General features: G+C 40.7%; 1 protein-coding gene across 2 annotated transcripts in view; it reads right to left on the reverse strand.

Moving 5' to 3' along the window:
• LMBRD1 (LMBR1 domain containing 1) overlaps positions 1–12,430 on the reverse strand; it is a 128,035-nt gene that overhangs the window by 86,204 nt on the left and 29,401 nt on the right. For both annotated transcript variants that reach the window (XM_029066607.2, XM_029066599.2), the window contains exons 6-7: positions 5,512–5,600; positions 2,158–2,231 (exon numbers count right to left, since the gene is read on the reverse strand). In XM_029066607.2, coding sequence (XP_028922440.1) covers positions 2,158–2,231; positions 5,512–5,600 — 163 coding nt within the window. The remainder of the gene's footprint in view (positions 1–2,157; positions 2,232–5,511; positions 5,601–12,430) is intronic.

Raw genomic sequence — 12,430 nt, forward strand, 5'->3', positions numbered from 1 at the left:
CACATAGCATTTAAGTACCATAATCATTATTAAAGATTAAACATTTAAACACTGAAGCAAAGTCAGATGTGTTTTATTTTAAATATTTTATCAATGTGTTAGTACAGTTGTCACATTTAAAAGGTGGCAAAAGGAGCTTTCTACTAGATATTTGATATTTTCTTTTAGAACAGAAGCCACTCCACTTTTCCACGTCCTCATGATCAGGCTTTTCCTCTACCAAATGCTTAAAAAAAAACAACCTCTAAGAATAATTGCTTTAAAGTACCTGGAAAAATTCCTTTTGGGAAGATGAAGTGAATAAGCTACAAGAAGAAGTATGTATACTTACTGTTGTATTTTACTCTCCCAATGCTTAGTACAGTGCTCTGCATGCAATGAAGTGCTCCAAAACTGAACTCCTTATCTTCCCACCCAAACTCTTCCTCCTCCTGACAAACTTTAATGTAGACAGCACCACCATGCTTACTCACTCACAAGCTCATAACATTGGCCTTCTCCTTGAGTCATCTGTTATTCAATCCACATATTCAATCTCTAAATTCTGTTGGTTCAACATTCACGTGGCTAAAATCAACACTTTCCTCTCGATTCAAACAACTATCACATTAATACAAGTACTTATCCTTACTTGCCATGATTACTGGTATTAGCCTCCCTGATGAACTCCCTATTCCAGTCTACAAAAACATCCAGTCCTTGTTTCCCTACTTTTCAAGAGCCTCCAACGATCGTTTTAAAGCTGATAGTAAGGAGTTTGATGTGGAGGTGGATGGACAATCATCTTGCCCCTCTTTGCCCTCCTACAACCCAGACTGCACACTTCAATCTAAATGGCAACCTATTTACTGAACTTCAATCTCTCCTATCTCACCCATGTTCTGCCTCTGGCCTGGAACGCCCACCCGCTTCATATTTGATAGACAGATACTCTCCCCACCTCCAAAGCCTTATTAAAGGCACATCTTCAGGAGACCTTCCCTGATTAAGCCCTCATTTCCTTTTCTCCCACTTTCTTCTGCATTGCTTATATTCGCTCCCTTTATTCATCCCCCCCATCTCAGCCCCACAACACTAGTGTACGTACCTGTTTATCTGTAGTAAATGTCTGCCCCTCCATCTCCACTTTAGACTATAAACTTGTTGTAGGCAGGGAATAGATCTACCAACTCTGTTACACTGTACTTTCCTGAGCTCTTAGTACAGTGCTCTGCACACAGTAAGTTCTCAATATGACCAATTAATAGCACTGATTGAATAACCATTTCGATTAATAGCACTGATTGAAAAACCATTTTCTGAAAAATACTGTTTTTTCCTCAAAGTAAAAGGGCACTATTTCCAGTTTCACTCAGGCAAAAGTACATTTAAGATAAATCTTGTTTAAGAAACCTTCTATAAATTATCATTAGGTCAAGGAACGCAAATTAAATTTCTTTTACTGAAATTAAACCACCAAATTCCACATGAGTTCATCAAATGTGATGTCATCATCTCCTTTTATGGTCAGACTACGAAAGTGTAAAGATGGACTACAAGATGAGAAAAATCAGATCCTCAACCCCCATTAAAGGAAACTGGTAAAACTACAACAAATTTATTTCTAGTGTCATCACTATCCTCCAACACTTAAATTTTGTTCATAAGTCTGTTTTCGGCATTTTCTTTTCTGGCCTCACTGACCCCCATGTCTTGGTAGAGTCAACACCAAACTCTGTTCCCCTTTTCAAAGCCCTATTGAGAGCTCACCTCATCCAGGAGGCCTTCCCAGACTGAGCCCTGCCTTTCCCTCTGCTCCTCCACCCATCCCCATTTCCCTACTGCCCCCCTCTGCTCTACTCCCTTCCCCACCACACAGCACTTGAGTATATTTGTACATATTTATTACTCTATTTTACTAATACGTATATATCTATGATTCTATTTATATATTTTGACGGTATTGATGACTACTTGTTTTGTTGTGTGTTTCCCCCTTCTAGACTGTGAGTGCATTTGTTGCGTAGGGATTGTCTTTCTCTGTTGCTGAACTGTACTTTCTAAGTGCTTAGTACAGTGCTCTGCAAACAGTAAGCACTCAATAAATATGATTGAATGTAAAACCTTCGACTATTTGTAAACAAAATGGCATCATAGATTATGGAAAACTATACTTACAGTGTATGTGATAGCTGCCAACATCCCAATCAAGGTCAGGGAACTGATGGAAAAGGACAATGCCGCCAATCCATCTAAAATATAGAAAATAATCAAGTATAGATGGTGGAAAATTAAAAACAAAACCATAGTGTATTTGTAAATTGTAAATTTTAACTTCCTAAATGTAACCTAAATCATACATCTTCTAGCTTAGGACCACATTCAAAACACAAGATTAAACAAAAATGCACATGACAAATTTAAATAATTATCTTGAAGAGATTTACAACAGTATTACTGTAATTCATGCTTCAGTATGATTTGATTTGTTTAGCTACAGTGAATAGTAAACATGAATTTATGCGGGATTATTTAGCTGCTATCACACAGAATACAGAGGCTAAACCAGATTGCCAAAGACATCATTTGACCCTAGGATCCTTTGTAAATATAACATTAAATATCTGAAGCATTCTATCTGTCCTCTGTGTAAAATATGGATATAGTCCATGGTTGACTGTAGCTGGAAATGGAGATTAAAGTCTAGTCCAAGAATTAGATTTAGAGATTTTGTCTATTAGAGCAAATAGGAATGGGTTTAAAATGGGTTTAGAAAAAAAAAAAATCACAATTCAAAACAGTGCTTAGGATCCTCAAGAACCTCTAATGGTTGCCCATTCGTCTCTGCATCAAAATCCTTACCTTCAGCTTTAAATACTTAGCACACCCACCTTTTCATACATTTCTTACTACAGCCCAGCCTGTATACTTTACTCCCATAGCACCACCTTGATCAGTGTCCTCAACCTCCTCTATCTTACCGACAATTCCTTTACTCTCTCACCCTCCATAAACAAGGGACCACCACTCTCTATACTTTTTCATATTCATTTTCAAGTACGTTCAAGTCATCTGCCCAAAGAGCCCTTCCCTGATTAAACCATCTTTTCCTCTACACAGAAGGAAGAGTGAATAGTCTATGCACTTAGATGTGTATCCTTTGAGTATGTGATACTCACACTACTCTCAGGTCAATAGCACTGAAGTACATATCTATTATTTAATGAATGTCTCCCCTCTAGACTATGCACTCCTTGTGGGCAGGGAAGATGTCTACCAAGTCTACTGTACTGTCCCAAGTACTTAGTACAGTTCTCTACACACAATAAGTGCTTAATACCATTTACTGAAATTCTCTACAAAAACTGAACTGGCGTAAGACTTTTTTTTTTTTTTTAAACCATACAAGTATGACAAACACTTCAATAATTAAAGCTAAAAGGTGTGATCAAGATCACTTCTCTGTTACGGGGGGCTTAGTGGAAAGAACAAGGATTTCGAAGTCAGAGGTTTTGGATTCTAATTCAGCTCTGCCACTTATCAGTTGTGTGACTTTGGGCAAGTCATTTAACTTCTCTGGGCCTCAGTTACCTCATCTGTAAAATGGGGATAAAGACTGAGACCCAAGTAGGACAACATGATTACCTTGTATCTATCCCAGCACTTAGAACAGTGCTTGGCACACAGTAGATCTCATACCATCTCTTAAAAATTCACCCCCTCCAATTCAGCACCTGACCCCATCCCTTTGCACCTTACAAAAGCACTTGTCCGCTCCCTTCTTCCCTTCCTGTAAGAGGCAGAGCTGGGATTTGGACCCTCAACTCCCAGAGCCATGTGCTCTTTTTGCTAAACCATGCTGGTTCTCTAGGCTGAGGTGCTTCTCCAATCCTAGTGCTGGACTGACTCACCAGAGTGATATTTTGCACATTAAAAATATGAGTAAATCCAAAATTGGTGCAATTACTCACTCATTAGGAAGATCAGCCTCCCCCTGCCCCAAACAAAAAAGGTCTGTAATTTTTTCAGGCCTAGCAATCCATCTCGATCACTGCTGACAAACAAGGTTTATATATGTTATAATTTGCAAGACATTTCAGGAGGGATGAAAAATTTTATAATTTTTCTAATATTTTCATTATTTTTCAATAACAACAGCACGTAAGCACTTACTATGTGCTAAAATGGGATACATTCATGATAGGCAGGCATAGGTTCTGTCCCCTACACGTCTCAAATTTAAGAGGGAGAAGGGGGTATCAACCTCTCCACCTCAGTTTAAAAATAAGTTTAATTCAGAATTTAGAGTAGTTTTTTACTGTGCAACAAACATTCTAGTTTGGATGAACCTGCCCATTCAGAAGTTCAAAGCAGTTTAATATCCCTTGATTACAAACTTATTTTCTCTATAAACATATCTCTTTTCCCACAATGTGGAAAGAGCATGGACCTAGGAGTCAAAGGACCTGGGTTCTAATCCAGTTTCAGACAGTTGCCTGCTATGTGATCTTGGAAAAGTCATTTCATTTCCTTGTGCCTCAATTTCCTCATCTGTAAAATGGAGATTCAATGCCTTTTCTCCCTCCTGCTTAGACTGACACCACATAAGGCTGACACATTTGATTATCTTGTATCTACCCCAATCCATGACACATAGTAAGTACTTAATACCATAAAATAATAATAATAATTGAAGTCCAAACATGTGGATATATCCCAGCAGATAACAGTTCAGTATTAACATTATTAAACAAACACCTATGTTTCCTTCTTGGTTACTGCTGTATGAACAGACCCATTAGAAGTTAATCTATTATAATCTCCAGAGAAATGGTTGACAATATTCCAGTTTATCCCCTAGGTCAGTATATCCAAGACAGAATTCCAACCAGACTCCCAACATGTAAAGTTACAATAAGATACATTACTGAAACACACATTAGTGGGCATATTTCCCCTACCTGTATTTTAATAATAATATTGGTATTTGTTAAGCACTTACTATGTGCAGAGCACTGTTCTAAGCGCTGGGGTAGACATAGGGGAATCAGGTTGCCCCACGTGGGGCTCACAGTCTTAATCCCCATTCCCATCTGTAAAATGTAAAATGGGGATTAAGACTGTGAGCCCCACGTGGGACAACCTGATTCCCCTATGTCTACCCCAGCGCTGTCTCCTCCTCGAGACTAAGTTCCTTAAAGGTAGAAATCATGCCTACCAACTGTTTTCTACTATCCCCGTGCTCTACTCATAGTAAGCACTAAATATGATTGATTATCATGAAAAGATCTATGTTTAAATGATACAAGTCAGGTGCTGCTGGCCAAAATGAAAAGGTATTCACATTGAGAGATATATTCATTGAGAAATACGTTCTGCTAATGAATGTTTTACTTACCAAGATTTCAGTAGGAGTCAGAAAATAATTCAGTTTTGAAAGCACAAGACAGTATCATAAAAGGACCATTAATAAAGGTAATATTAAGATACAAACCATGTTAATTTTATGGAATGGTGAAGAAAAACACTTACGACTACTTCCGAGTTCTTCAAAGAGGAACTTCACTTTCTCCCATTCAGTGGAATTTTTGTTATTTGGAACACTCAGTGGAACAAAGGCACTACAAAGAAGAACAAAATTGAATTGCTTTCAGTGTATGTAGCTGAACCAAATGCAGGTTTCAAGCCCATTTCTTCACACTGATATTAAAAATGGGAAGGAATGCAGGGGAAGCAGTTTTCACCTTTGAACACTACTTTTCTCAGTGGCATGCAAATGGTGAATCACCTGAAAAATCTTGAATGTGCCAATTTGCACATTCAGTATGCACCAAGATAGCCCTCGCTCCCATGCCTCACCCTGCTTCTGAGGATGAGAAATGACATAAAATTGGTCCTGACCCATTTGCCCTTCCACCCCCACATACGCCGCTTGAGTCTTGGCCACTTTAGGAATAACACTACAGGCCAAATTTTAAAGGAATCCTATGCTGGGCTTCAAAACACGCCAAATCAGGAAGAATCCAAGTTTCAGGTGGAGCTTGATTTACAAACTTTATGAAGGCTTTTGTGTACTACTGATAAATACTCTTACTCCATGCTTCCTAGATTACTGTAAAACAGTTTTCCTACAATTAAACAATTTACACGCTTTTAGAACTGTACATACCTCTACACTTGTTTGCCCTATTATCTACAAGTTAAATACCAACACTTTTATTGATCAATATTTCCAATGAATTCTGAGATTTAGAGGGGCAACATGATTTAAGGAAAACAGTTCAATAGTATTTATTCAATAGTATTTATTGAGCGCTTACTATGTGCAGAGCACTGTACTAAGCGCTTGGAATGAACAAGTCGGCAACAGATAGAGACAGTCCCTGCCGTTTGACGGGCTTACAGTCTAATTGGAGAAGACAGACAGACAAGAACAATGGCAATAAATAGAGTCAAGGGGAAAACAGATTTAAACAGGAGAGAAAGGAGGTTGAGAGATCAGAAAGGTTGCTGATGCAGTAATACAGTCAGGATAGGATGAGTGATTGTACTAACGGAGTAGCAGTTTGGATGGAGAAGAAAGGGTGGATCTCGGCGATGTTGTGAAGGTGAGATTGGCAGGTTTTGGTGACAGATTGGATATGTGGGGTGAATGAGAGACAGGAGTCAAGGATGACACCAAAGTTGAGGGCTTGTGAGAGAGGAATCAGTCCTCAGCTCCCCCATCACCCCGACTTCCCTTTGCTCTACCCCCACTGCCCATCCCCCAGGACTTGTATTCATTCATTCAATAGTATTTATTGAGCGCTATGTGCAGAGCACTGTACTAAGCGCTTGGAATGAACAAGTCGGCAACAGATAGAGACAGTCCCTGCCGTTTGACGGGCTTACAGTCTAATCGGGGGAGACAGACAAGAACAATGGCAATAAATAGAGTCAAAGGGAAGAACATCGCGTAAAAACAATGGCAACTAAATAGAATCAAGGCGATGTACATTTCATTAACAAAATAAATAAGGTAATGAAAATTTATACAGTTGAGCAGACGAGACAGTGCTGAGGGGATGGGAAGGTGGGGGGAGGAGCAGAGGGAAATGGGGGGGGAAAAGAGGGTTAAGCTGCGCAGAGGTGAAGGGGGGGGAGGTAGAGGGAGTAGAGGGAGAAGGGGAGCTCAGTCTGGGAAGGCCTCTTGGAGGAGGTGAGTTTTAAGTAGGGTTTTGAAGAGGGGAAGAGAATTAGTTTGGCGGAGGTGAGGAGGGAGGGCATTCCAGGACCGCGGGAGGACGTGGCCCAGGGGTCAACGGCGGGATAGGCGAGAACGAGGGACGGTGAGGAGGTGGGTGGCAGAGGAGCGGAGCGTGCGGGGTGGGCAGTAGAAAGAGAGAAGGGAGGAGAGGTAGGAAGGGGCAAGGTGATGGAGAGCCTTGAAGTCTAGAGTGAGGAGTTTTTGTTTGGAGCGGAGGTTGACAGGCAACCACTGGAGGTGTTTAAGAAGGGGAGTGACATGCCCAGATCATTTCTGCAGGAAGATGAGCCGGGCAGCGGAGTGAAGAATAGACTGGAGCGGGGAGAGACAGGAGGAAGGGAGATCAGAGAGAAGGCTGACACAGTAGTCTAGCCGGGATATAACAAGATATGTACATATCTATAATTCTATTTATATTAATGCTTGTTTACTTGTTTTGATGTGTATATACACCTATATTTCTATTTCTATTGATACCTGTTTACTTGTTTTAATGTCTGTCTTCCCCCATCCAAGACTGTAAGCCCGTTGTGGGCAAGGATTGTCTCTATTGCTGAACTGTACTTTCCAAGCGCTTAGTAAAGTACTTTGCATACAGTAAGCACTCAATAAATATGACAATGAGTCACTTCTTGCACTCAATTTATGTACAAATGTAGGATCTCCAATGCAGTGATTTCTCATTACTCCTATTTGTAAATAGTTTTAATGTGTCTCCCCTGTTACAGTGTAAGCACCTTAGTGGCCAGAGAACATGACTTCTGGTTGCACAAAGATTACCTTCATTTTGAAATATAACCCATTTCTCTGGCCAAGTCCTTCACGACGGCCAGATAAACTACCACCCCAGCTCACCACTTCATCCATTATCTATATGGTGTAAACTACATTAGTCACCAGTCCAGTGACAAGGGGAGGCAGAGCCAGAAAAGTAGGAGGCATGACATGATCTCGTCAGTCCCTCGTATTTGAGTGCTTACTGAGGCAGAGCAAAGAACTAAGCACTGGGGAGATTACAAACAGAAACATTCTCTGCCCACAACAAGCTTTCAGCCTTGAGTCTGCAGTTTCCTTCCCCTCCCTTGAGATGACTCTCCCTGCACCCTAGGTGGCAAGGAAACAAAACAGATGAGGCCTCCACTGAGGAACCAGTTGGGCTGCAGTTTTACTTCCTGTTTCTACTATCAGCTTGGGATGGCTGTGGGATGTGATCCCTGTGTGGAGGCACCCGGTCAGGGGGATCATGATGCCTGGCACGCAGTAGCAGAAGTGTGGCAGAGAAGAAGAGAAACAGCATGGTGTAGTGGACAGAGCACGGGCATGGAGTCAGGAGGCTGTGGGTTCTAATTCCATCTCTGCCACTTGTCTGTGACCTTGGGCAAGTTAATTTACTTCTCTGTGCCTCACTTACCTCACCTATAAAATGGTGATTGAGACTGTGGCAACTGAGACAATTGGTTAGGTTTGGATCTCAGAGGATGGATCCAAATTTGTCCCTCCTACCCATCTGAGAGTTTAAGACCAATTCTATTCAGAACATACTGGGAATAGCTGAACTGATGCACAAGAAATCGGACTGGTAATCAAGCTTACTTTGTGGCTTGAGGAGAATCATTTAGCCTCCTAGGAACTCCTATTCCCTCTTGATAGAACCAAAGACAACACCCCCAGCCCTAAAACTACTCCACAGGGATGGGAATTGGGTTAAGTGGACCGTATTATTAAGACAGTGGCACATAGAAGGACCTCAAAAATACCAACTGAGATGTTGTCAAGATAGTATTGTGGAAGCACAATAGTTAAGGTCTTTCATTTGTCCCCCATCTCTCTCTGACCCTTTCTTTTTGGGCTGACCACCTCTGTGGGTGCTTGATTACTTGACTGACCTAAGCAGAACACACTACAATGTATTTCAGCATATCAACTGAAGATGAGATAAAACTACTCCCTTGATCTAATCAAGATTCCTCCACCCAGAACAAAGGTGGGTCACGGTGAACAAGAAAAAATCACCCAAGGGACTTTCTGCTTTCCCAAAATATTTTTGTATTGTACTCTGTTTACTATGACTGCTGTTCCAACTGTATAAAAGTCACTCTGTATTGCCTGAAGTTCAGCTGGCCTTGACTAGCAGAGGAAACTGTCAACTATCACTCCCTACTAGTGCTAGAAGCGCTAGTAGTAATAAACTTGACTGAAATACTCTTTTTAAAACACGGTGCAAAGTCCGTGAAGTTTTTCTTCCACAGTATCCACACACAATGCCAGACAGTCTTCCACGTGACAGGGTAGGCAACAGGGAATCAGTTTGGACACAGTCCATGTCCTACATGGGGCTCACAATCTTAACCCCCATTTTACAGATGAAGAAACTGAAGTCCAGCGAAGTGAAGTGACTTGCCCAAGGTCACATGACAAGTGGTGGAGTTGGGACTAGAACCCAGGTCCCTCTGACTCCAAGGCTCATGCTGAAAGGTCAGGGGACCACAGGGCCACAGCTTGAGACTCTTTAAAGGACATAATGCCCATAGTTTGGATTGTTCATACGTTAAGCATGGCAATTGCCCAGATTTTACCTTAGTCACCAGGTGAGGACCAAGGAGCATCCTCCACCCCATCAGAATTGGAGCAGATATGCATAAGATAATCAGGGAAGTGACCCAGATCTTGCCCCTACATCTGCATTAGGTTGCCTGTCATTGGCAGACGTTTCAAACGAATCAGATTCCTGGAGAGGGTGTAGCTCATGAGTATTAAAAAAAAACAAAAAACCCACAACTCCCCCCTAAAAGCCCCTTTCCACTAAGAGATCAGTGATCAGATTTTGGCATTAGTGGTCAGCTTTTGTCCAATCAAAGGTATCTTGGGCAATTCTCACCCCTGTCATGTACCTGATCTCACGCTTCTATTGTTCTTTCCCAAGAGTTTAGATGCATACAGTGGGTATTAAATGAAAACCTTTAAACACCACAGGCTTGGAAATCAAAGGACCTGGGTTCTAATCCTGGTTCCCTCACATACCTGTGTGATCTTGGGCAAATCACTTAAGCTTGTGTGCTTCATGGGACCTAATTATCATGTATCTACCCCAGGGATTAGTGTAGACCTTGGCACATAGTAAGCACTTAAATACCACAGTTAGTATTATTTTTACTACTATTCCTACAGTCCCAAGGACCCCAGTTCTAAGAAGAGCATGAGTTTGCAATAGTGGGAAGAGCATGGGCCAGTGAGTCAGAGGAAATGGGTTCTAATCCTGGCTCTGCCACGTCTGCTGTATGACGCTGGGAAAGTCACTTAACTTCTCTGTTTAGTTACCTCATCTGTAAAATAGGACTAAGACTGAGCTCCATGTGGGGAAGTAACCATGACCAACTTGATTACACTGTATCTATCCCAGCACTTAGAACAAATAGTGCTTGGCACATAGTAAGTGCTTAAATGCCATTATTATTATCATTATACTTGCCACACATAAAGAAACTCAAAAAAGGAAATAATGATCCAATCAGGAGTCTCCTGTTCAATATAACCTATTCAATCTTTCTTGGGCATGTAGTGACAAAGTACAAATTCCTCTTAAAAATATATACTTCTGTACTGCGTTTAAAGTGCACTTATCATAAGAAAGCAATCTTGAAAATTAAGCTAAATAATTTCATCAGGTTTGGATCTGTCAACCTTGACGGTATCCCTTCAATTACTTTAGTGAATGGAAAGTGGCTGGAATTAAAATTATCTTCTCCATAAGGTCATATGCTACTTTACTAGCAGTTATAAATCATTTATTTACAAGCTAATAAAAAAAGCTATGAATAGGTCACCTTCACTCTAAACCATATTACTTCTAAGACACGTTGAATAAATCTAATTTATACAATACTCAAACATTACACATGAGTAGATTACTTCTCCGCAGCGTAACTAGAACTCTATTAGCACCTTAATAAACTATAATTGGGGTAAGCTTGTGACAAAACTATTCACTACACTTAAGTAAATGAGTTACACAGTAATCACATTTGCCACTGTAAACATTTTGAAAATAGAGAGCCAAAAAAAGAACTAATTATCACAGCCCCAAAAATAGCAACATTACCCAACTTGGCTTCATCCATGAATTTGAGCCAGGTGAGTTTCACTTTATATTATTCATCTTCCAATCCATGATCAGGTATTTACTTGCCTGGGAATGCCATATTACTTTCTCAGTATAAACTTGAAAGACTCAGAGTGCTGCCCTCAACTTCAAAAGGTATTTTATTTAAAATGGACTGATAGTGAATGCTCATAGCTGGTCCCTGATGGGAAAACAAACAATCCACACATATTTCTATTCTATAGTTTTAGAAAGAAAGTGATTTGAAGCCTGTCCCGCAGTGACTTCCATTTTTTGCATACCCATGGAATGTCATCTGATAAAAATACAGTAAACTCTAGGCAAAGCTTGCCCAGGCAAACAAATTCTTATCGTGAGCGATCTTACCTTCTTTCAAAACTCTGCTCACATACTGCAGCCTATTACCAGCTGTATCTACACTTTCCCTCCTCCTTCCACTGCCAGTAAAGAAACAGTTTGCCTATATTTTCCTCCCATTAGATTCTCTTCTGCTGCACTTCCAGATACGTAGTACAGTGTTCTGCATAAAGATGCCCAAAACCTACTGTGTGACCAACTCCCTTCAGTTTCTTGCTCATATCAGTTCCATTCTTATGGTCTGAAAGGTTTAGTGTCCCTACAGCTGATTAATGTCAGACCAAGGCCTACAGTCTCCTTTAAGACCAATGCAGAATGGGAGCCTGACTTTGATGTTTTAAACATCTCATCTGCTTAATTTTTTATTCTAATTATTTTAGCCTTTAATTCATAGAAATCATTAAATACCATAGTTACCCCTAACTCATTAATTCTTTTTATTCCAGATCAGTATGGCTGGATCTAAAAACAGGGCCATTAATCTAAGAAAAAAATCCCATAAAGCACCTTGACATGCTAAAGCAGGAGTTTACTTGGGGTGCTCTTTGAGAAGCAGCGAAACTAAGTGGAAAGATCCCGGGCTTGGGAGTTAGAGGACATGGGTTCAAATCCCAGCTCCGTCACTTTTCTCCTCTGTGGCCTTGGGAAAGCCACTTCATTTCTCTGGGCCTCAGTTACCCCATCTGGAAAATGGGGATTAAGACAGTTCCACATGGGATAACCTGCTT

Source organism: Ornithorhynchus anatinus, chromosome 1, assembly GCF_004115215.2.
Source record: "Ornithorhynchus anatinus isolate Pmale09 chromosome 1, mOrnAna1.pri.v4, whole genome shotgun sequence".
Classification (NCBI taxonomy): domain Eukaryota; kingdom Metazoa; phylum Chordata; class Mammalia; order Monotremata; family Ornithorhynchidae; genus Ornithorhynchus; species Ornithorhynchus anatinus.